Source organism: Talpa europaea, assembly GCF_964194135.1.
Source record: "Talpa europaea genome assembly, chromosome: 10".
Lineage (NCBI taxonomy): Eukaryota > Metazoa > Chordata > Mammalia > Eulipotyphla > Talpidae > Talpa > Talpa europaea.
This window is the reverse complement of record NC_140077.1, coordinates 65,484,354-65,509,189: the sequence shown is the minus strand read 5'-3', so window position 1 is coordinate 65,509,189 and position 24,836 is coordinate 65,484,354. Positions and strand designations below refer to the sequence as shown.

General features: G+C 53.7%; 3 protein-coding genes across 4 annotated transcripts; 2 read left to right on the top strand and 1 right to left on the bottom strand.

Moving 5' to 3' along the window:
• Nucleotides 1-4,332: 4,332 nt before the first annotated feature.
• On the top strand, nt 4,333-5,602 carry GSC2 (goosecoid homeobox 2; the record flags this gene model as incomplete). Its single annotated transcript, XM_084245978.1, has 3 exons — nt 4,333-4,588; nt 4,691-4,944; nt 5,498-5,602. The coding sequence occupies 3 exons, from the start codon at nt 4,333-4,335 to the stop codon at nt 5,600-5,602; spliced, it is 615 nt and encodes a 204-aa protein (XP_084102104.1).
• A 2,939-nt stretch (nt 5,603-8,541) lies between these two features.
• On the top strand, nt 8,542-18,434 carry ESS2 (ess-2 splicing factor homolog; the record flags this gene model as incomplete). Of its 2 annotated transcripts, none has more annotated exons than XM_084245939.1 (10): nt 8,542-8,676; nt 9,521-9,689; nt 9,787-9,882; nt 12,311-12,480; nt 12,589-12,706; nt 13,012-13,145; nt 13,933-14,035; nt 15,144-15,253; nt 17,606-17,721; nt 18,155-18,434. In XM_084245939.1, 10 exons carry the CDS (start codon nt 8,542-8,544, stop codon nt 18,432-18,434), a joined length of 1,431 nt encoding a protein of 476 aa, XP_084102065.1. The 2 variants fall into 2 exon arrangements, with proteins under 2 accessions (XP_084102065.1, XP_084102064.1); XM_084245938.1 differs by having other exon boundaries at nt 12,308-12,480.
• Nucleotides 18,435-20,516: 2,082 nt separating this feature from the next.
• On the bottom strand, nt 20,517-21,593 carry TSSK2 (testis specific serine kinase 2; the record flags this gene model as incomplete). Its single annotated transcript, XM_084245692.1, has 1 exon — nt 20,517-21,593. One exon carries the CDS (start codon nt 21,591-21,593, stop codon nt 20,517-20,519), a length of 1,077 nt encoding a protein of 358 aa, XP_084101818.1.
• Between the last annotated feature and the right edge of the window lie 3,243 nt (nt 21,594-24,836).

Sequence of the window (24,836 nt, the reverse complement as noted above, 5' to 3'; positions counted from 1 at the left end):
TCAGAGCTGGGTGCTGTTGGAGTCACTAAATCTTAAGGTACACAATGGAAGTGGTCTTGCCAGGATCAGCTCCAAGCAAATTAAGCAAATAAATTGTACAAGTAAGTGACAGGTAGCCCTATGTGGCCTCATTCGGTGACACCTGAGGGGTGGGGCACTTAGGAAACAGTCACCTGGAGTACAGGGCTTCTTTGGAGCACTGGAGAACCATGTCATGCACGCGGTGATGAGTGAGAAGTGCAAAAGGAGACAAGGCTGCAGCAAAGTTAAACTGGTTGGTTCTGGGCATCAGGCAGAGCAAGAGTGGATATTTGAGACAAGGAATCCAGAGAGGTTTGTGTTACCACCCTCAGAACTTTAGGCTGTGGATCTCAGAAAGGAGAGGAAGGGCTTTCAGCAGGGACATAGTAAGAGTCCACAAAATATAAAGCATCACAGCTTCAGTCACTCTAGGTTCCTCAGGCCAGCAAGCAAAGGAGCTACCATGCGGGCCAGGATCTCATGTGATGTTCCACGGGGATCCTGTGTGATCTGTCACTGTACATGAGGCATGATACTCAGAGCTCAGACTGAGCAGGATCTGTATAAATCTTTTTTGCAAAAAATAACCCAGCTATTAACATTTTTTCAGGTAATTGTATACAGAAGAAAGAGGAAAATCCAAATAACTTTAGATTATTTGGATTCAGTCTCCATGTCAACATTGATCCCTGGGACCCAAAGTGTCATCAGAGATTCCCTATTGGGCAATAGATGGAGTGTTAACCCATTTCCACGTCACAGTGGCTCCACGGGTTCTGGATCATTTGGTCAAGCAGGCCACTCAGACCTGCAGAAGCACTAACTGCATCCAGGAGAGGGGGAGCTATAAAAGGTGAAGGAGGAGGGAGTGGATGCCACCTAGTTAGTTATATTTTTGCCTTTGAACTGCCCAAGGCCACATTCTCCCACTGGCCTTTCTCTCCAGGTACATCTGCCAACAGGAGCCTTGGGGGTCTGAACACAGTAAACCAAACGAGAGATGCAAGCAGGCTTGAGCCTCACCCAAAGGCTCTTGGCTGCCAGCCTTTGTGTGCTGGTATCTCCGAGTTTACCCCTCACTGGGGGAGGCTGTGTATCGAGACCTCACTCAAGATAGCCCCACACCCTTGGGCTAGAAGTAACCAGCTTCCCCCTTCGATCTTCCCAGGCTGCTCTCCTCCTCTCTCCTGTCTCCCTCAGGCACATGCTTGACCAAAAACGCCTTCCTCTTCCCGGCCACGGATCGGTTCTCCATCACCTGATGTTGCCTTTTGTTGGGTGTCCTGTAAGTAGACTATCACAGTATGTAGCCTCTTTAGACTGTCTTCTTTCACTAAGCAATAGGTCTCTGAGATTCGTGGTGACCCTGGTGTGGTGGGCCATGGCGTGGTCACTAGCTGATGGGCATATGAGTTGTAGCCAAGCTTTGACAATGAGGAAAAGAGATTCTCCAAACATTCCCAGAGAGCGTTTTGTAGGAACAGAAGTTTTCCTCTCTTCCTTTCTTCATTCTGTCCCAGGAGTGAATTGCTGGTTCATGTAGCGGATATAGATTTAACTTTGTAAGTAGATTTCTTTATACTTACAATGTCCCTGTTAATCTCAGTTCTTTCCTCTGTACTTTTAGACAGCCAGAAGAAGCCAGGCAGGAGCCTGGCTATCCTCTAGGCAACTCTCATTCATTTGCTGCATTTCTTAGTTCCCATTTCCTTTTCCATTGCCAGGTGACAATGTTGCTAAGTTTCTCACCATTCCATAACAAGGGTCTCCTTTCCTCTAGCTGTCAAAAACACTTTCCTCTACATCCTCATTATTAGTCTCAGCAGGGTCCTGCCAGCTCTCACTCACTGCCGAGTCCCAAAGCCCAGGCCACACGCTTTAGGACATGTATCAGCAGAAACTGTGTTCCAGTACCAAAACCCATCTATCTTGTGCAGCTCAAATCCCAGCAAATTCAGGGCTGTGAAAGCATCCACTGACATCTATTACTGTTACTGCCCACCGTTCTCTTTTGGATCATGCAGGTGCAACTGATGGTAGCTGGGGTGGAAATCACTGGAAGACTTCCTCACCCACTGGTGGTAGCTGGCTGGCTGTAACACTTCCACATGTCCTCTTCTGCAGCTGGAGACTCACAACATGGTGACTGCTTGTGAAGAGCAAGCATTCCAAGGTAAGAGAGGGAGAGGGGGTGAGGCAGTGTTACTGAACACTTGTGCTGCATTCTATCAGTCATTAAGCCAGTCCATGTTCAAGGAGAAGGGGATTACACTCCACCTCTTTAAGAGGAGAATGTCAAAGAATTTGCTGTCGTGTTTGTAAGCACCTCAGTGAGCCACTTATCAATGTGGACTGCTGAAGAGATGGGGTATATGCAGAGATGGATAGAGGCGAGATGATGTATTGTTATTTACCAAGATAGTTGGTTATGTGACCTATTTATCAAGGTGGGGAATCCAGGCAAGGAACAGATTTTGAGAGCTTGAGTTTGTTCTGGGCATGGTTGCAAGATGTTTATTGGTGATGGAAATGAAAACATAGAGCGGGCACTCAGGAGATGCTAGCCTGCAGCAGAGAGAGGTCAGGCCAGAATACCGACTTATCATAGAGATGGTGTCTGAAGCTTCAAAGCTGGAGGAGGTCACCAAGGGTGAGAATGGGGAAAGATGAAAGAGTGACCAGGGCTGGGAGGAGGTGGACACAGCCTTCCTGACCACTAACTCTATGCCACCCACCTCCTGCCCCAAGTGAAACTCTGGCTTTGATGGGTAGTCAAACTTCATGGTGAGCATGTGGTCTGTGAGGTGAGGGAAGTTGGCTGGGAGAGATTTTCAAGGCCATCCAAAGAGACACATGCGAAGAGATGGGAGGTCTGGGGCAATGGCAGCCATCCTGCCACCACAAGGCAGGCTGGGACTACAGATTAACAAATCCTGGTGCCCTATCTGGGGGACTCTTGTGACTAATGTTGAGTCAGCAAGCTCTGTGACTTGAAGTACAAGGCATCCAGTACCAGAGTGGAGTGAGCAAAGAAACCTGCAGAGCTGCTGAGGTGAGAAATGGGTACTGATATGTGTTGTCCTGTGAGAGCACATGCTGCCATGGAGCACCCCCTCCCTGTCCAAAGGGGCTCTAAGCAGCTCACACATAGTAACTAAGCCCTAAGAGCCTCTCTTGAGATAGGTGGCTATTGTTATGCCATTTATAGATTGGGCAATGAGGCACAGACTGGTGCAGGAGCCTATGGAAGGTCCCACAGACCAAAAGTAAGAGCAGGGGTATAAGCGAGTGTGGGTGTTCTGTGCTGTGAGTGACACTGTATCTTTTCAAAGAAGAGGATCCTGGCCAGCCATCCAATGCTGTGTAATTGAGGAAGAAATAACTTCCTGGAAAGGCGCAAAGTGCACGTCACCTGCAGAGCTGGGCAAAATAACCCTGAAGGACAGTGTGGACGGTTTGACTGGCCAGGACTGAATGAGGAAGCAGAGAGCTCACTGAGTTAGCTCTTAAAAGGCAAGGCTGTGAGATGTTTAAAGGCAGGAGGACTAGCTCTTGGTGAGCACTTAGTGATTTCTTGGATGGGAAAGTTCCTCCAGCGCAGGAGAGGAGTACAGCGCAGTGGAGTTGTGGGTTTGGGGATGAGCAGAGGTAGCTTCCCTGCTCGGCCCCCACTTCTTCCAGGGGCTGAGAGAGATCTTTGAACTGGTGGGAGGTTTGGAGCCAGAGTACTATGTGGGATCACGGATTTGCTAGTGGCATTGGGCTCCATGTGAAGTTTGACGCCAGGAGCTTGGGGCCAGGAGACTGCCGTTTGAGGATTGTTCCAGATTTGCTCATCCACTTTGCCCCCCACCTCAAAGGGGGCGACGAGTAGCCGCGGCGGCCGCGGGAAGAGGGCCGGGTGACCGGGCTAGGAGGGGCTGCCGCTCTGGGGGCTGCCCGGGTCGGGGCGTCCTCCTGGCCGCTGCCCCACGGAATGGGAAAGACCGCCAGGCCCCAAGGGCGGCAGGGGACAGCCCTCCGCCTCTCCCCCAAGGCGTCTCCCTGCCGCGTCTGCCAGTCCTGGGAGGACAGCAGGGCCGACGCGGGGCCGAGGGCTTCCTGGGCGCCCTCCCCGCGACCTGCCAGCCCCGCGCGCCCGTGCGGAGCAGGATTTGCCGCCGCCGCAGGCGGGGATTAGCGCGCTCCGGGTCGGCGCGGCAGGATTAGCCCGCGTGGATTCGACGCGTGGACTCGGAGCCCGGCCCGGGGATTACCGCGTGCTCCCCCCGACGTATATATTCCGCCGGCTGCGGCCGGGCCGGGCCAGCCATGGCTGCGGCAGGGGGCGCGGCGAGCCGCAGGGGCCCCGGGCGGCCCTGCCCCTTCTCCATCGAGCACATCCTCTCCAGCCCGCCCGAGCGGAGTCCCCCGGCCCGCCCCGCCCGCCCGCCGCAGCCCGCCGGCCGCCAGAACCCCGCGGCTCCCGGGGAGCCCGGGAAGCCCGAGGCCGCGTCCTGCGCCTGCTGCTGCTGCTGCGGCCCCCATGCTGCGCCCCGCGGGCCCCCGGAGCCGGCCGCAGGGCTGGGTGAGTGGGCGAGGGACGCGGGCCTGGGGGACCCCGGGTCAGGGTGCTGTCGGTTGCGAAGCCAGCGCCCACCCCGTGCCTCACAGCTCCTTCGCCCCGCAGGCGCGCGGCTGCCGTGGCCGCTGAGGCTGGGCCCCGCCGCGCCTTTGCCTTTGGCGACACAGACCCGAGACTCCGGGGCGCTGCCCAGCGCTGACAGCCCCGGTCCTCAGCGGCGCACGCGGCGCCACCGCACCATCTTCAGCGAGGAGCAGCTGCAGGCGCTGGAGGCGCTCTTCGTGCAGAACCAGTACCCCGACGTGGGCACGCGCGAGCGCCTGGCCGGCCGCATTCGCCTGCGCGAGGAGCGCGTAGAGGTGGGTGTCGTGCCCACCGGGCAGCAGACTGCCAGGGCGGGCGGGCGTCCCTTCATCCTCCCATTTAAAAAAAGGCCGTGGCACAAGAGGCCTCCGGACTGCTCTAGGGCGCAGGGCCAGTTCCGAGGCGCCGGGCCAGTTCCGGGGCTCAGCGCCGGGGGGGGGGGGGGGGGGGGATCTGCACGTGCAGCGGGAATTGGAGGAGCCGCAAGGCTTGCTTTTTCTGTCCTTTGTTTCGAACTCCCCACCCCGCCCCGCCCCCGCCCTGCCCCGCCCGCCGCTAAGTGAGTTGTGCATTCACACAACTGGATTTGGGAAGCCCAGAGGCACACAAAGTCCTAGAAGGAAGAGATGCCCGAGGTGCCGCTACGCGGAGGTGGGGGAGTGGGAAAGGGTGGCTGCACCGGACGGGCAAAGGGTTCCGGTTGCACCGCCCTAGCCAAGTCTCTATCTGCAGTGGGCAAGAGAGCGGTGCCGTGCAACCCGGGCCACCTATGGGAACCCGGTGAGACTTGGGCCCCAGAGCGGGGCCTGAGCAGTTCCTCCTCCTCAGGTCTGGTTCAAGAACCGTAGGGCCAAGTGGCGACACCAGAGGCGCGCGTCAGTGTCTGCCAGGCTCCTGCATGGAGCTAAGAAGCCCCCCAAGGAGAACTGCTGATGGTCCTGGGAGCTAGTCATGGGCTGGACGGAATCCTCCGGGGCTGTCTCAGGAGAGGACAGACCAACTCAAAGGAACTGGGAGAAGACACCAGCCTCTTCCCCTCCATACTCTGCCCACACCCTTGAGCCAGAGCCCAACACCTGACCTCCTCTGCTGGAAACTGTTGGGTGTGCCCCTCCACCAGCTGCTCTACTGAAGGGGGGAACACAGAACACCAGTGTGTGCTCTCTTCCCCAATGGCAAGCAGAAAGGAGGGCCTTGGAGAATCACTGGGGAGTGAGGGGAGCCCCAGCACAAAGTAGAGCTTCCTCAACTCCCCACCACACCCCAGGACTAGAACCTCCCCTTGCCAACAAGAGGACTGAGAATTCTCTCCCTCCCAGAGCACGCTAGCTTCACCCCACCCCTCCCAAGCCCACCCCTCTTCCCTCACATAGCCCCTTGACCTGGCATCCCAAGGCAGAGTAGGTGGTGTCTGCATCCTGCGGTTGCCTCCAGCTCTCAGGTTGCACATTGGGCTTTGGGTCCCAACCTATAGAATAAGAAATTAGAAGCCCTCTTCCCAATTCCTTTATCCTGTGACCCTTGTCTTGGGGAACACAGCCCACTGAGTCCAGTCCTTGTGCCGGGGAGACATTCAGGTAGACCAGATTGCCCATAGACTGCACCCTGGAAGCCCGCAACGACCTTTTGATGCTGCCAACCTGCTTCATGGGTGGGCATCCTTTTCTTCTTCCCTTCTTTCCAGGCTGTGTTGTCCTCCCTTCTAGCAGTCTATCTCTGCCATGCAGTGGGGCAAGAGGAGATTCCATTAGATGGCCTGGGATTGGATTCCGTCTGCTCTCCTCTCCATTATCCTGGCTGCAGGGTGAAGGATAGTGTGAAAACAAGCCTTTGATTCCCAAAGTAGGCCTGGATTCAAGGACCTAATAACCCCTAATAATCACCTTCTGCCCTCTCAAAGATCCTGGAGGGAATTGCAGGGGGTAGCTGGAAGAACACATAGTCCATCCATAAACATTACATAAGCCAGGAGTGCAGTTTTCCAGCTCATAGTACACCCAGCAGGCATGGTGTCCCAGTCAGGGCTACCTTAACACTGGTGGGGCCTCCACGATAGCAGCCTTATCTCCACCCCTTCTGCCTTTCACACAGCTCCCTATATCCTGGCCTGTCCTTGGAGACTGCACAGTCCATCTGTGGAGCTCCTCTGCAGGCTGGCCCACCCTCATCTCCCTGGATTCCAGGACCCTCACAATCCCTGGCTGAGTGGCTTCTCTTCACTGGGCAGGGCAATTGTGATCAGAGCTCCACCTTCAAGTGACTGGCAGTTATGCTGCCCTACTGATATTCTCTGTTCTGTCTAGCTGCTCCTTGGCAGGCCCATCTCCACTGCTGGCCATTAACATAGGTGTTCTTCAGGTTGCGTCCTTTGTACTCCCGTCTCATCACCATTCATTCCCTGGTTTATCTCTTTCATGCTCAGACTCCAGTTCCCATCTCTCTGCACATTTGCATCTCCAACCCAGGTCTCCCCTGAGTTAGATATTTATGTCCATCTGTCCCCCTGACTATTCCACCTGGGAGCCCATGATTCCTTTAAGCCACCTCATCCACAGTAAGTTCTTCCCCGGTGCATACCTGGTACTTAAGCCCGAGGGCTGGCTCCTCCTCCCCCTCAGTTGCTATTTGCAGACCAACAGCAAGTTGATTTTTTCCTCCAAAAACTAGCCCAGAATCTATATTTTCTCCATCTTCAACTGTATCAACCTGATGAAAACTACTGTCTCTCACCTTGACCATAAAGCCTTCTCACCTGCACCCACTCTGGCTCCTCTTTAATTCATTTTCCATAGATGCCAGGGTGCAAGTCTGAACCTATCTTTCCCCCTGCCTACAGCCCTCCAAGGGATTCCCATTGCTGCTAGAGCAAAAAACAGGAATTCTCACCAAGACCCTCCAGGCTCTTCTGGCGTCACCTCACACCTCACTTGCATTCTGTGTATCTCTTGCACATGCTCTTCCCTCTGCACCTGATCAATGTCTGTTACACTTTTGGATCTGAAACCACTTCTTACCTGGGAAAACTTCCCCTGACTGCCCCCTAAGCAAGATTACCAAGTACAAACTTCTCTTGCACCTGTCAGCTGCAATTTTATGCTTTTTTTTTGTTAGATGGCCTAACTAGCATCTCTCTTCCCCATTTGACTGTCAGCAACAGGAGGGCAGGAACGATCATCAGTGAATGAAGAATTGACTGCCTTTTGTACTAAATCATTCTTTACTTATTCAAACTTATTTGACTTCGTTCACAACATCTCCTTGGGAAAAATCATTTCTGAAAAATGTGTAGACAGTTTTCTGGTCCACTTCAATGAGAATTAGCCCCATTATGGTATTCGGAGACCTAAAATTTTTAGCCAGATATTTCTTCATTGAGCCATGGTATGTTTATTTCTCTTCTTTTTTCTTTTGTTAGACAACAAGGAAAATAGTTGTCTTCGGGTTCTTTTCTTACATAAAATTTGAATAAAAACTTTGAAACACTCATATAACCATATTTTCTGAAGAGTGTGTTTTTGTTAATAGTATGGAAGCATACGTAAGTGATTGTTTGTCAGAAATTGGAATTTCGAGGCCTTTCCATTCCGTGGTGCTGGAATTTTTCAGCATTAGCCTGATGAACACGCCCCATACACCCCCGAGCACAGCGCCCCCTGGTGCCCGCAGTTCAGATACGCCTGACCAGCGCGGGGCGAAGACTACAATTCCCATAAACGGCAAGGTCATGTGGTGACGTCATATGGTCCGCGGGCGGGCCTTCGAAGCACTCAGCTTCCCCATTGGGTGGCTGTTTGAGGCGCCTGCGCAGTTGGCGCAGTCTGCCCCTCCGCCCAGGAACGTACCTCCGCCCCTCGGGTGGTCTTGGGATAGCGATGGAGACACCCGGCGCGTCCACCCGGGCGCTCTTCCTCTCTGCGGCGCCCGGGGCCCGGAGAAAGCGCGCAGCCGGGGAGGCCGCGGCAGCGACAAGCAAGCAGCAGATACTGGACGAGGAAGAGTACATCGAGGTAAGACGTAAGTGCGGATGGCAGAGACTTCCGGATCCTCCCTCTTGGCGGGTCCCTCCTCGCGGGCTGTGTTACTACTGTCCTCTGGCGGAGCTAGCGCCTCCGAGTTTCTGCCCCTGTGGCGTGGTCGGTCGGAGAGCCACTTAAGCACAGTGCCCAGGGAGGTGTCCTCGCTGGGGAGGCCCTGACATTGTCAGGAGAGAGAAGGGCTACATTCTATGTGATGTTAGGGGAGGCAAGGTTTTCTATAAAAGCTTGAGTAGGCGTTTTGACATACTGGAAGCATGGTGGCTAGGAGGATTTTCTAGAGAATGGTAACAGCTGGTGGAAAGGCCAGTGTTTGTGGTGGCGTCATGGAGTGAGTTGATGCCAAAAAACAAAGTCAGCTTTATTGAACTTGATGAGTCCCTAGGGTGGTATTTGGGGACAGCAGGAATCACAGATGGTCAGCTCAGGAGCAAGGCCTGACTGGAGGTGCAGACTTGGGAATCTCAACCAGTGGTGGGGTGACCAGTCACCCAGGAAAAGGGTTCATATTGGGAATGGAAGGTGGAATAAAGATGGCAGCTGATGTGGACTTGGGGCCAACAAAAGAGAATGAAAATGACCAGTTAGTGAGGGAAGAGAGAAGAATTTCTTGGGAGTCAGATGAGCCGTTTGTAATGTTCAGTGTTGTGGAAAAGCTACTGAGATGATCATACTTATTAAAGAGTGCCAGTAGATATGGGAGCAGAGAGAATTTGACTGGGGGGGGGGTGTAGTCAGCAGAGATCTTAGCATGTGCGTTGGTGGAATGAGAGACAGGGGTGCCCAGATGGCAGTTTGACCTTTCATTCTTCTACAGGGCCTCCAGACTGTCATCCAGAGGGACTTCTTTCCTGATGTGGAGAAGCTGCAGGCACAGAAGGAGTACCTGGAGGCTGAGGAGAATGGAGACCTAGAACGGATGCGCCAGATTGCCATCAAGTTTGGCTCTGCCTTAGGAAAAATGTCCCGCGAGCCCCCTCCACCTTGTAAGAGGACTCAGAGGGAGAGAGTGGCAGATAGAAGAATGTCTGCTGCATTGTTGCCTCAGGCTTGCTTTAATCTCTATTCCTTACTTTCCTCCAGATGTGACTCCAGCCACATTTGAAACCCCTGATGTGCACACAGGTACTGCTGTGGTGGGCAACAAGTCCAGGCCAAGGGGTAGAGGCCTAGAGGATGGTGATGGTGAGTAAGAGCCCTCTTTATGTCACCCGCTCAGGACTGCTTGGGAATCTCACTTTGTAAGGCCTTGTAAGGCCTGAAGGAATGGTCCAGAGGCAGGTCACATGTTGTCCCTGAGGAGTCTTCTAGCTTAATTGGCAACCCCCAGGATCAAAGAGTACTTAGTCTGGGAGGCAGAAGATTAGGGTCTAGCTCCTAAACATGGGGCAGTCCTTTGAGCCTTTTGTTCTCCTCTGTCAAATGAGAATCTCACCACCTCTTTTACCAGCCTGTTTACTGCCAGTATGCTTTGGGACCTCAGAGGTCTCCTTAGGATGTCTCCTTACGATGCATCAGGGCCTCTGTTTCTCTTCTGAGTTGGTCACATCCTCAAGATAACTGTAGCTTACTCTCTTCCTTCAGGTTTCTGCTCAGAGGTTATTAGTTCTGTAAACCCCTTCCTGATTTGGTGGGAAGTCTCAACACCCCATCTTCTTGCTTGTTTTGTTTTCACTCTGTAGGACATGACACTTAAGGAGGCATTTCTGCAGAGTCTTTGTCTTGTTCCTGTCTGCACACTCTGTATCTAGAATAGTGCATGGCATGTCTTGCCATTGACTCCATAGATGAACATGTAGTACAAATGTATGGATCATCTGGGGTGAATATGATACATCCTGACTATAGGGGAATCTTTCTAGAAAGGAACATTCTGAGCTCTGTTGAATGTAATGCGTCACACGCTACGGGACTTTGTCATTGTCACTGTTTTCGTCAGTAGAATGGCAGTGCAGAGAAACAAATGAGATGCTCTTCTCTACTAGGTTCTAGTCTGTGATGTGCCATGCTGACACAGATGTTTCCTGTGTGTTCACACAAACGTGATGTTTTCTGTCTCAAAACCCAACTTTTTCTGCCATTTACATAGCATGTTGCATTGTGTTTTCGGTACTTGATTCTCCATTGCACTGTGGCATTTGAATCATGAGGCAGCTTGCAGGTTGTTTTTCTTTTAAATATGCCTTACATGTCAGTATTTATGTGGTTTCTTTAAATAACTATAGTAGGTACTGCTGTCATTCACATTCACAGGTGAGGAAACCTGCGCTTCAGAAAGCAGTAACTTCTGCTGGTCTCAGGGCTGGTTGGTGGTGGAATGGCATTTGGGCCCTCAGCTTTCTGATCCTAGGTCTTGAACTTGAACCACAGTGCTTTATGCACAGTGCAGCAAGTAAAATGTGACCAAGACTATACCTAGAGTGGGAGAAAAGGTTCTCCTTTGACAGCCCTGCTGAAGTCTTAATAAGCCCACACAGTGCTTTCCTACCTCACTGGGAATACTGCTCTCAATGGTGGAGGAGCAGGGTAGCTGAGGTTGTGGCCCAAGGCCTTTTTGCCCCATCTGGAACACTCAATCTTGCACGGTCCCTGCCATTAAGACCTGGTAGCAGCTTTGGGAGGCTTAGGTGACAACTATCCACAGATACAAGAAGGGAAAGGAAACCCCAGAGAGAGAGCCCAGGATTTGGAGTCAGGCCCTATAGGAGTAGTGCAGTTTGGGTGACATAGACCTGCCATGGGCACCTGCTCCTGCTTTAATGCCATATTCACTCTTTTTTTTTTTTTAATTAAAGATTTTATTTTTATATTTATTTATTTATACAAGCATTGGGTACAGTCAGAAGCACAGGAGGGTGAGAGAATTCACCAGAGCCAGAGCGAGGGGCAGATCAGGCAGAAGGACCAAAGTACACTGCTGAGGGGAGCAGCGGGTAGCAGAGAGGTCTGCGCGCCATGTGGGACCCTCCTCCAGTGGCCAGAGAGCAGCCGGGGATCGAACTGGCGCTGCAGAGGCTGCGGGCAGCTTTGCAACCCGGCGCTCAACCGCTGTGCCACCGGGGAGGCCCTCTTTTTTTTTTTTAAAGACTTATTTATGCATACAAGAGCTGGGGTACAGGCCAGAGGTGTGGGGGCGTGAGAGGATTAACCAGAGACAGAGTGGGGAAAAGAACAGGCATACTGACTGAAATACACTGCTGAGGGGAGCAGCGAGGCAAGGCAGGAGAGGTCTGCTGCGCCATGTGGGTTTCTCCCTGGCCGGCCTGGGATCGAACTCGTGCTTCAGAGGCTATGAATTGCTTCATAGTGCATTGCTTAACCCCATGCACCACGAGGGAGGCCCCTTACCCCTCTTTTGATCTGTATTGGATCACACACTTCCCTTGGCATCCATCAACTCAGATGAGTGCCCCTAAAACCCCCTGGGAAGTTGGGGTGCTTGATTCTGTCCCCAGTCCGAGTGTGGGTTCTCACAGATAGCCCCAGGAGACGAGGTAAGGGTTCCAGCCCTGCTTGTAGGGTGGTTTGGTTTCTGGGACCAACTGACTACCAAGGGGTGTTTATGCTGTTGATGATTTTGTGAAACCCTACCTGTACCCCTAAGCAGGAGAGGCAGCAGAGGAAGAGGAGAAGGAGCCCCTACCTAACCTGGATGTCTTCCTGAGCCGGTACACGAGTGAGGACAATGCCTCCTTCCAGGAGATCATGGAGGTGGCCAAGGAGAAGAGCCGGGCCCGACACTCGTGGCTCTACCAGGCTGAAGAGGAGTTTGAGAAGGTGTCTCTGGGTGCAGGGGCATGGTCGCTCTCTATCAGGATGGGTGGGGTTCCAGGGCCAACAGTGCCTGAGGGCCTCTCTGACTCTCAATTTCCCCTTGTGATGCAGAGGCAGAAAGATAATCTCACACTCCCGTCAGCAGAGCACCAAGCTATTGAGAGCAAGCAGTCTGGTGTGGAAACCTGGAAGTACAAGGCCAAGAACTCCCTCATGTACTACCCAGAGGGTGAGTAGGCAGGAAGCATAGGTTAGAGTTATGTTTGCATCTGACCTGGGGCGGGGGAGGGGGCGGGGTGCGTGTATGTGTGTGTTCCCTTCCATCCTGAGCCTTGGGTTCTGGTCTATCTTGGGGCAGGTGGTCTAGGTATGACGTCAGTAAGGGTTACGGTCCTCTCCAGTTTCCTTTAGCTCCTGCTTTGTGGAGACTGAACTCCGTGCTTCTAAGTTCTAAGCTCCAAGCTTCTGTTCAGCATAGAGAGAGTGACTTGGGGATCAGGTGGGGCCTGCTGCCAACTCTGTTCAATTCACCAGGTGTCCCTGATGAAGAACAGCTGTTTAAGAAGCCCCGGCAGGTGGTGCATAAGAATACTCGCTTCCTCAGGGACCCCTTCAGCCAGGCCCTGAGCAGGTCCCAGCTGCAGCAGGCTGCAGCCCTCAATGCCCAGGTGAGTGGTGGGAGCTGGTTGGAGCTGACTCTGGGCAGGTATTCAATCTCTGATCTTGACTCTCACTTCTTAAATTAGCACTGTTCTTGACTTTGGTGGAGCTCAATAGTGGGACACAATTTGGAGTTCTGTGTGGCAGGATCCTGAGTCTTTTCTTGATCTATGTGAGCTCCTAATGGGGCATTTTCTTGGTCAGACACATATCTGTGGGTCCAGATCTGTGACATTTCCCTTGGGGGGCAAAGATATGAGAAGAAAGGCTTCTGGAACCCAATCCAATCTGGTCATAGCACACACCATGCACCTGGGGGGGGGGGGGGCGGGGAGGTTGTTGTGACCAAGAACAGAGATCTCTGCGCCTAGTTGCAAGACAGTGGTCACTGCATGATAGTGATTTTGGAGGGCATGGGTTTGAAGGGGGAGAGGCAGGAGGTGAAGCAACTTTCGAAGGCTCTTACAGGTACTTTGTGGGAAAGAGACTCCCCTAGTTACTGTAACCCCTTACAAGGGCCTTAAGTCAGTAGAGCCTGAAAGAAACCTTTGTGGGATGTGGCCTGGCACTTCCCTGGATGGAAGGAGGGGAAGTTTCCCTCACTTGTATGCCCATTTTCACAGATCTTCAAGGTCTTTGCAGGAGCTGGCGTTCTCCTTCTTTCTCCGGGGGACTGTCAGCCCCAGAGCCCTGGCTCTGTTTTAAGGAGGTGAAGTGTGTTCCTGTGCATTTGCCCATCAGCCAGCTGGGGAAAGAGGCTCTGTCCCTCTGACACTGTCTCTCTGCTTGTTCCAGAACAAACAGGGGAAGGTGGGCCCCGATGGCAAGGAGCTGATACCCCAGGAGTCCCCCCGAGTGGGCGGATTTGGATTTGTTGCCACCCCTTCTCCTGCACCTGGTGAGAAATATGCCCATTGGCAAGCTGGCCCCCACCGATTAGACTGTGGGGGAGGTGGGTTGATCTGTTGGCCTCAGCCATTCCTAGTGCTCCTCCAGGTCTGCCTGACACCTTGTGTGACTCGGGGACCCTGTGCAATGATGAGGCCAAAGGGGACTGTTGGCAGGCTGGACTCTCAGGCAGACTTGACCTGAAATGTGTACATGAGACCTAATCTGTTTAGTGGGGTGGTCTCCCATCATCACCCTAGCTAAACTCAGCAGGACAGACTGGGTTTGCTGGGAGCCAGGGATTTCACAGCTCTGCTGGACAATGCTGGCTGTGGTGAGTGTGCTGAGAGGTTTAGGAGTAAGCCAGGCCTGTATTCTAATTTGTAGTGAGGGCAGTTTAATATAGTTGACTGCCTGGTGGGTGTCTTTTAGTCAGGCCTTAGGGGTGCTGTAGTCCACATATACCCTTCCCTCTACTTGTCCCATCTCCTGCTGCTGGCCTGGACTGGAGCTTTGAGTCCCCATCAGTCCTGGGGTAATGTTTCCTAGTTCTGGTTCTTGCTTCCTAAATCCAGAGAACACTGTAAGAAGGAGTTCCCAGGCTCCAGCCTGGCGTCTCCTCATATGGGAGATAAATGAGACTCAGGGATGGTCTCATGGTACACACTGTGTCCCTCTTCCTCCTGTGCTCTGGTGTCCGTGCTGGTTGCTGTGCCACAGACCAAAACATTTGGAGGTGCCACAGGAGGAGCATTTGGAGGTGTCTAGGGAGGTGTGGGAGCTCTGAATGCCCCCTGGGGGTGGCATACTACCAGTGACTCAGGAGGCTCTGGCCCTGTGCTAGAGTGAGGTTCTAGCTGACCCAGCCCAGCTTCTCTGGGAGCCTCCTGACCCCATCCTGAGCTGCAGTTCTGCAGCAGCATGCTTTGGCTCGTAGTGGCCTTAAGTGTTTCTCTCTAGGAGGGCAGAGGTCCCAGGGTTTTGGAGTCCCAGGAGAGAAGAGAGGGCCGCTGCCTGCCTTGTTTGTTAGCTGGGACACACTGGGAGAATTGGCTGTGGTGCAAGGGAGGCCTTGGGGAGTGCCTCTATCTGGATCCCTCTGCTCTTTCCATCAACAGGTGTGAATGAGTCCCCACTGATGACCTGGGGAGAGGTCGAGAACACACCCTTGAGAGTGGAAGGATCGGAAACCCCCTATGTGGACAGGACACCTGGGCCAGCTTTCAAGGTGGGTCATGCCCCTCTGGCAGTGTCCAGCCCAGTGCTGGCCTGGGCATAGGAAGAGAGTGTGGGTGGGATCCTAAGTGGATGCATGGCCTCCTAGGGCACAGAGGATGACCCAACCACCGGTCAAAGCAGAGACCACCACTGGGCTGGGCCGAGCCACATGCCAGGCTGTACACCTCCTCAGGCGCTGTGTTTCTATTTGGAACCAGGCCAGTGAGGATAGGTGTGGGCTGGTCTTTCAGGGAGGGAATGTGTTTGGTGGGCTGGGCACCAAGCTCGAGAGTAAGTCAGCTCCTCTGAGTCTGGAATGCTGGAGGACAGGGCTGCTCAAAGATGAGGGGTGGTCTGCCTGAGGGCTGGAAGGAGCCCAGGACCCCAGTATTCCCTAGGATGTGGTTTTTGTCCTCAGAAATCTGTCTGCTTGCAGAGAGAGGCTTCTCATGACTAGAGAACATAATTCATCTCTAGCCCTGTGTTGTAGGGTTCCTCAGATTTGGGGTTTGCAAGACCTGGAGCAGGCAAGGGAGGCTTTTTGTGGACTGGGCAGGGCAGGGAAACTGGGTAGCAGGTGGTATGCCAAATGGGGTTGGCACAGGATAGTGTAGGTGTCCAGGCAGGCAGATAGGGCCTTGGAGAGACATTGGAAAGCAAGGTTCTTCCCTCTGCTTGAATGTTGGGGAAGTTGAGTGATTGGTTTGATTTGGCAAGGAAAGGAAGAGAGGGTTCCCAAAGGTGGGAGCACGCAGCCCTATAGCTGGGGTGCTAGATCACTGTGCCAACTGCAGAGTCAGCCAGGAGAACCTGGGAGGTAGCTGTTGCTGTTGAAGAGAAAAAAGGGTACACGATTACATCGTCTGCTTTGAAATCCCAAAGTCAGGTATGGAGTCTGGAATTATTTCAGAAGGTCTGTGGAGGGGCTGGGCCAGTCTTCTTGAACCAGTCCTTCAAACACTGGCAGTGATCAGTTGGAAATGCACAGAAACAGAGGTAACACTCCCTATAGCACACAAATTTAGGACAACTATGAATAACTTAGTAAGGAAACTGCCGACTTTCCTAAAGAGGACATCGACTGACTGGCCGTGCCTCAGGGTTTGGGCTCTGCCCTGAGGCTTCCCCACCATAGCCCCACTTCTGTGGTATCAGTAGTTCAGAGAGGAAGCACATCCACACAGAACATGCACGGGGTTTTTGGTAGCTTGGTGTTAAAATGTGTCTGGGATACAAGGATAACCTAGAGGAATGATGGAGAAAGCCTGTGCTGTCAGGTCCTATGCTCCCCACAAGGCTTAGGATGTATCAGGATGGTGCCGCTGGTCCTAGAACCTACAGGTCAGTAGGAAAAGATTCTGGACCAAATTTCAGTCCTAGTTGGCATTTAGGATGTATTAGAAATGGCAATTCAAATATTCTGAGCGGTATTTGGGAAAAAGTAAACCAGATCATCTATAAATTCCAGACATTTGGAAAAGTTAAATATAAAAACAAAACCTGGAAACAATAGTTATTACTTAATCTGAATTTTTTTTAATTTATTTTTACGTAGAACTGGGGCTAAGGCCAGAGGTGCAGGGTGTGAGCAGGGTAGGGAGCAGAGACAGGGTAGGGAGCAGAACAGGCGAATTTACTGAAAAGCACTGCTGAGGGGAGCAGCAGGCAAGATAGAAGAGGTGTGTTGCCCCATATGTGTGTTAGCTCCCTGGCCAGGAATTGAACTCAGACCATATCAGTGATAGTGCTGAGACTTAACCCCTAGGGCACCAGGGAGGCCCTACTTACCCTGATTTTGAGACAGGAAGGACTTTCTAAACACAAAAATAGAGGAAGAAATTACAAAGGATGTAGTAGCTCAGTAACAATGTGTGAAAATGATAAGTGACAGCAGAAAATGTCATAAAACTAAAACCAATAACAAATAAAAGAAATGTGTGGCGTAACTTAGCATGTCTGACACAGGTAAAGGTCTTTTAAAATGGAGAATCCGAAAGCCAAAATAAGCACCTCAAAGGAAAAACTGGCCTAGGACTCATTTCCAGTTTTTGGAAGAAATAGAGAAAGGTAATAAAGAAAGCACTTCATTTCAGTAATCAGAAAGAAACAGATTTAACAAGACCTCTCTTCCAAAAGGTTGTGTCAGACACTCCTGTCTCAGCAGTGCTGGCTTTGGGAGGAGCATGAGGACAGGCAGGCAGCTTAGGTGGGCTAGTTGGTGGCTCTCAATGACTTTCAGGGAAGGCGGGGTAGAGAGAGGAGGTGTTGCAAGTTGTGGAAGCCACAGGCAAAGGCAGGCACCCCCAGCGATAAAGTACTGCCTGGCTGGGTGAAGGCTACTCACGTGCGTTCTGCCTTTTAGATCTTGGAACCAGGCCGCAGGGAGCGACTGGGACTGAAGATGGCCAATGAGGCGGCTGCCAAGAACCGGGCCAAGAAGCAGGAAGCCCTTCGGAGAGTGACAGAGAACCTAGCTAGGTGAGATCTGGCCTGACTTGTGTATGGGGTGGGGGGGGGTTCCCTCCTTTCTCCCACTGGCCTCAACCCCATAAGTGTGGACACACAGTCTGTAGAGCAGAGTCCAGGGCAGCCCTGAGTGGTTCTGTGATGGGTCCTATGGGGGCTCTTGGATCCAGAGCATGGCACCTTTTGAGCCAGGACCCCTCTCCAGCTCCTTCAACCTCCTCCCTGAGAGCACCTTTAGGATAATCTTCCCCTTGGAGAGAGTTGGTGTCCAACTCAGCCCCAGAGCCAAGGGTGGCACCATTACCTGACCTCAAGTTCGGCCTTGCTGCTGTATGCCAGACTGCCCATGGTCAACAGCCCAGAATGACTGTTTATCTCCCATGTGTCTTGCTTTGGTGTCTGATCCTGTCTAATCCTGTTTCTCTCTCCCACCTCTTCCACCCAGCCTCACTCCCAAAGGCCTCAGCCCAGCCATGTCCCCAGCCCTGCAGCGCCTTGTCAGTAGGACGGCCAGCAAGTACACAGACCGGGCCCTAAGGGCCAGCTATACACCATCTCCAGCACACTCCGCCCATCTGAAGACCCCAGCTGGTGGGCCCCAAACCCCCACGAGCACACCAGCTCCTGGCTCTGCCACACGCACCCCCCTCAACCAGGACCCAGCCTCCATCACAGACAACTTACTACAGCTCCCTGCCCGCCGCAAAGCCTCAGACTTCTTCTAGGGCTAGGCCTGGCCTGAGCTTGTGGAAGCTTCACAGAGCCTGTGGGGCAGCTGTCACCCAGCACAGGACTCTGGCCTTCTCGGGAATCAGGCCTGGACCAAAAGTGTTGATCGTTCTAGGAACCACAGAAGAAAGATATTGTGCCACCTAGGCTGGCACAGGACACACCCACTTGGTCCTTGGGGTGTATCCCAGGGCCTTGCCGATACTGTTTTCTATTGAACCCTCCCACCTATTTCTATTTAAGTGTCATTAAAAAGCACTTGGCACAGTCTGGCAGGGCCTCTTCTCCATCCTGCTGCCTGCACAGCCCTGAGACTGCCTTCGTATTTGCATCACCATCTCAGGAATGCAGCTTCCCAGGGAGGCAGCTGCTGGAGGGTGACCCTTGGAGAGCCAGGTGGGATGGCCTTTCCTGCCGCTACCTGTATTGCTCCCTGGGCCTTGGATTCTATCTTCTCAATTGAATGCACAGCACCTCGGTTTCCCCTTTCCCTTAAGTCCTTTCTAGTCTTCTGAGAGTAGGAACATAACCCCTGGAAGTTGTGCCCTTGAGGCTCATCTGGGACTCTGGGCCCAAGTCCACAGCCTCCCCAGACCAGCCTGGCCTATGTGGTTTCCTCGTGACGAACTGCATGAGTAATACATCAGAGGCTGCACCCTCTCATCAGGTGCCTTTCCTGTGGCCTCTCCTCAGCTCCAGCTCACCTGGCTTCCAGCTCAAGTGGGGCAGGTCAGGTAGCTGTCCCTGTCCTCCCGTGGTGCCTCAGGCCCTACCTGTCTTATGCTGCTAAGTCACCCGCCTTACTCTTTTGTTTCTCCTACCAGCAAGAACCCACAATAACCTGGGCTGCAGTGTCAAAAGCAGTGAGGCTGGGTCCCACCGGGACCCATGAGTGCTGTGTGCACCACAGGCTAGCACTTGTATATAGGCCTGATGGTATAGGTGCTGACTTCCAGGATGCCCAGGACCAGCTGCTGCACACACAGGTAGAGGGTCCTGCTCTCTGGGCATAGCTGGCTCCCAAACCAGTGCTCTCAGGCCCCTAGTGGGATTGGGTTGTGCCCTCTGGGGGCTGTGCTGCTCAGGGTGGCATCTTGGAATGTCCGTAGACCAGAGTCCTCCCTGCTTTGAGCATGCCCAGCCCTTTAGGCCAAGCCCTCAGTCCTCCTATGTTGTTCTCTGTGGGCACTCTCTGTAGGCTGGTGCAGGACCTGTCACCTAGCTGGGTCTGTGTTCCTGTGAGCTGACTTGGGGCAGTCCTGAGCTATGCAACTCACCAAAGGGGCCAGAGCTGGGTCAGCAGGTGAGCTTTGACCCAGCTGGGACTACCCAGGGTCAACAAAGTGTGTCTTTGGTGCTTTTATTCCCATAGAGAAGTGTAGACTACTTGGCTCCCAAGGGAGCCCCCAGGAACTGGGGAGTTGAGGTTTGAGCGGGTGTAAGATCCAGAAGGGGATGCTCTCCAGGCAAGGGCACCTAAGACCAGGTGCTGACTGCTTCAATCACTTGACTGGCAGGTGGGGATTGCCTTGGAGGTTGACAAGTGACAACAGTGGAGGCTGCTGGGAAGGGCAAACAGGAACTGGTGGGGAGGGTGTAACTGGAAGGTCGGCTGGCATGATTGGGTGAGGTGGTACTGCTCTGCCCCCAAGGGCAGTGTACCCCGGATGTGTACCTGGCCAGCCCTGGAGTGCTAGACATGGGCAGATCAGAGCAGGTGGGCTATGGCAGCACAGCGCTGTTCTCTCTGCCCATAAGGCCTTCTCGTGAGTACCTGGCCTTGGACCCCTACACTGGAGACCCAGGTGCGCCGCAGGGAGGAAGGTGGTTGGCTGAGTCCTAGAGAAAAAGACTTCTCAAGGGGCACTCTGGATGCTTGTATACACTTTGTGGTTTATTTGGTGGTCAGTAACGTCTTTGCTACTACGAGGAAGAAAGCTAATAGAACGTAATCAAAATAGTGGTTTAATTGACGGATTTTACTTGTGCCTTGCACCTGTGCCTTCTTCAGCTCCTACCTGCCTGCTTAGTTAACGTGGGCGCTTGCTATGCACCACACCCCTGGGGCCCTCAGCACACTAAGTGCTTGCTTTCCCCACCTCGGTTCCAGGGATGTGATGGTCTTTTGCCCTGGAGGTCTCGGCCAGCCTGTCCTCCATCCTGTCCTCATTTTCGGGCACTACCAGCAGCCGGTGCTGGGTTTTGGCTCCCAGCTTGTGATCCGGCCGGTGCTCGGGCCGAGAGCCTGGCCGAGTGTCCAGTTTGCACTCAGCTCGGTACTTGCCCTCACCCTCCCTCTTGAAGGAGGCAGAAGACATGGCTTTGGGCTTGGGGGGCTGCAGCCACGAGTGGCTGAGGATCTCATCAATGTGCAGCCGCCGGTTGACATCTGGCTGCAGGATGCGGTAGATGAGGTCCTTGCACTCGCCTGTCAGGTTCTTGGAGCGGGGGAAGTCCACACGGTGCTCCTTCTGGATGCGCAGCATCTTCTTGATGTCAGAGTCGTCATAGGGCATGGAGCCACAGACCATGATGTAGAGGATCACGCCCAGGCTCCAGATGTCATACACCTTGGGCTGGTAGGGGATGCCCTGCAGCACCTCAGGGGCCGCGTAGGCTGCCGACCCACAGAAGGTCTTGCTGAGGGTGATGCGCCCACTGCCATCCCGCAGGCAGCGCTTGGAGAAGCCGAAGTCGGACAACTTGATGTTGAAGTCCTTATCAAGGAGAAGGTTCTCACACTTGAGGTCTCGGTGGACGACATCTAGATCGTGGCAGTACTTGACGGCTGAGGAGAGCTGGCGAAACATCTTGCGCGCCACATCCTCGTGCAGGGCTCCCCGGCACTTGATGAACTCCAGGAGGTCGCCCTGGACCCCAAGTTCCATGACGATGTAGATGCGCCCATCAGATGTCTCAAAGATCTCGTAGGTCTTGATGATGGAGCGGTGGTTGACAGTTGCTAGGATATCCATCTCCCGAGGAAGGAATCTCTCCACAAAGTCGGTCGGTGTTTTCTTGCGGTCGATGATCTTGACTGCCACATTGAACTTGAGGCGCTCTGAGTAGGCAGATTTGACTTTTGCGTAGGAGCCCTTGCCAAGATTGATGCCCACGATGTAACCCTTCTTCCTTAGGACTGCGGCATCATCCATGGTGCCAGGAGCGGCCGGCGCCGCTGCCCTCTACATCCCCTCCCCACGTGGGCCAGTGGGCATCGTCCTCATTTACACTGTGGGGAGCCGTCTGGCTGGGCTGGGCTGGGCCTGGACTTGGAGGGGTGGAACGCTCAGCATTGTCTCCGCGTGACTTCAGCATGTGAAGTCATAAAGCCAGGCTTCAGGGAGTGGGGACTGGGCTGGGGGGAACGGGGCCCCTACAACCCTGGAAACCAGGCTGGCCTGGCAGGAGCGCCCATACCCTGCCTACTGGAAGGAAGCTACCAGCACCCAGGAACTGTGGTAACCCTCCCTGGTCCTCCTCTTGGTGGCTTCCCTGTCACAAGTCAGGCCTTAGGGGAGGCTGCCCAACTCCAGCCAGAGTGCCAGCCCTCTGGCTGGTTCCCTCTCCTGGCGTTAGAGATTGACCCTGCACTGGTCCTTGTCCCACTAGGGCCAATTTCCTGCAGCATCTTTGGGGCGTGAAGGCAGCTGCCACTAGGGCTTTGTCCTCGGAACCCATGCTACCTAGGAGGGAGCACCCTTGGCTCGCCAGGCCAGTGGTGGTTCCAAGGCTGGTGGCGCAGAGTAGATCCAGTTTGCGGTAGAGCGCTTCTGGATGAGTGCTGCCACCGTGGCTGGGGTAAACAGACAGCCATGGACTAGGTTTCCGTCAGGGCTCAGCAGAGGGCCCTGGGGCCCAGCAGGCAGATGTGTTCTGAAGTGTTGGGACCACTCTGACGGGTGAAGTGGTGAAGTGTGTTCCAGCCAAGGAGAGGAGGTGGTGAGACAGTAGAGGGCTTGTCATGATAATGGCTGAAACCCACAGTCTGGAGGGAAGTGGAGCATAAAAGGAAGCTTTTCCTTGAGTGATGGGCAGTCATGGCAGGACCCAGGGCAGTGGGAGCCATGACTCAGGCCATTTTCAGATGATCCCTGGCAGAGTGCACAGAAGGGCTTGGAGTGAGTTTGGGGTGCCGTTGACCAAGCAAAAGGAGGCTGCACCTGTAGGGATCAGGTGGGCAGAGTGAGACAGAGCAGGATTTCGTGTGCTGGTCATCAAGTTGGAGCCTTGGTGCTGGGGTCAGGTGGAGCCTTGGTACTAGGGTCCCAGCAACACCTAGAGCATTAACTCTTAAGAGCCAGACCTGGGTGAGGAGGGGCTCCTGAATTCTATAACTGCACCTTTGTGAAGAGCAGGTGTGTGGTGGCCTGTTGGAATCCAGGGGCTAGCATGTTGTTTGCATCTCTCAAATGGTCTTGCACCTGGAAACAGCATGAAAATCCTTTTCAGGGTGCATGTATGGGTTTCTGCCGTGGAAAACCTGGCAACCTGTATGCTTGCTTACACAGTCTCGAAGCCCTGCTGTTCACTTGTCCTGTCATAAGCATCCTGCACCCACATGCTGCGACTTTGCCAGGATAGGCGTGTTGTGCACTCAGTGTTCAGGAGGAGATGAGGAAGGCTGTTTCTGTGTGGGTGATGAGAGAGGTGACCAGAATGCAGTGAGCAGCAGGGCTTCCTCAGGTGAATGAGGGGTAGGACATGCCAGGAAGGCTGGAGGTCTTGGCCAGGGCCTGGCCTCAGGACATACCTGGAAGGCCTGGGGACCTCTGTGTTTGGGGGTCCATCTGGAATACTGCAGGGAGGACAGGACAGCCAGAGTCTAGATGCAGGCAGGAGTGACTGGTGGAGCAGGGCAGGCCCACAGAATCTTCCCTTCGGCAGTCAATGCCTCCCTGAGGTGACTGCCTAGAGGAACATGCAGCTGTGGGGACAGAACTGGGGACCTTGTTAATAGCTTTAGCTCAATGCCTGTCACTTCTTTTGGCCAAAATCACCAGAACTTCAGTCCTTTTGTCCCAGAAGGGGCTGGCTGTGAGGGTTTGCAGGCCAGGATCCAGAAACATGACACCACTCTTTCTTCTGTGCCTCTGAACACCCTGTTTAGGGTTCCCCCTTCTTGTCTGCTTTCTTGGCAGATTCTATCAACCCACCCCCTTCCTTTTTTTGTGGATTCTGTTCCCAGGGCAGTGCGACCTCTTTGGTTCTTGGGGGACATCGTGGAGGAGGTAGATTGTAGCATCACACAAGTGTAGCTACTGGGTGTGGAACATGTGACTTCAACCAGACGTGCATGCAGAGGCCCAGGTTCTGCTGGTGTGTTGGGAGGAGTGCAGGGAGCATTAGATTGGATGTGGGGGCCTCCAGGGATACTGCCAACACTGCCATTTTGTGGGTTGGAGTTGTGCAGACCAGGAAGGCTACTTCCCTCTGAGGTCTTTGATTTCCTCCATAAAGTGGGCACCTGTTTATCCATTCACCCTAGGGGCATTTGCGGGCCCACTCCAGGTGCTAGGAAACACTGAATAAACTACACAGGACCCAGGGCTTCCTGTAGCCCTGAAGCTACACCAATCATTTGAATATCTACTGGGGACTGTGCCTCAAGGAACATGCAGCTGTGTGGAGAGAACTAGGGACTGGCCCTGGGGAGACTGGGAAGGCTCAGATCTGAGGAGTCAGCCACATGAGAAGATGAGGACTGCTAGAGCATATGACAGCCTGAAATGACAGTGGTGAGCGTGTGTGGGGCGAGAGGGAGCCAGGAAACCAGGAAGGTCACTTTGAGGGTCTTGATCCTAACACCCTTGGGGGTCACTGAAGGGGTCTGAGCCAGGGCCAACCACAGTGAGTTGAATAGCTCATAGGAGTGAGCCGGAACATGAGGCCACATGGGGAGGAGTTGGCATCAGTCACCTGGGCTGCAGCACCTTGCTGAGTGATTTCAGGCAGTCACCTACCCTCTCTGAGCTACCTGTTAAGCACACGCAGGTGTTCTTTCCTGGGACCCCTCCCACCCACCCATGGCTGGCTGCAATTACTCACTCCCAGGCCCACTTACCGCCCACTGTCCCAAGCTCCACACACCATGCCACCGAGATAACCAAGGGCGGGGGATTTGTGGGCCTCTCCTTGGGGCCTCCCTACTTAGCTAGGTTCTGCTCTACCCCCAGAAGAGCAAGGTGACTGTCCCAAGACCTGTTTCTCCACTGGAAAGCTTGCATGACTCCTCTGGTGTTACTCAGGGCCTCTTCTTTGCCCAGACCCTGGACACTCATGCTCACAGTGGCAGGCTACCAAGTGCCTTTAGGTGCGCCCAGAAGTCTGTGAAGGCTGTGATTTCTCATCTGAAATGGGCGAGGCCTGCAGGGTACATCCATAAGCATGATTACGGC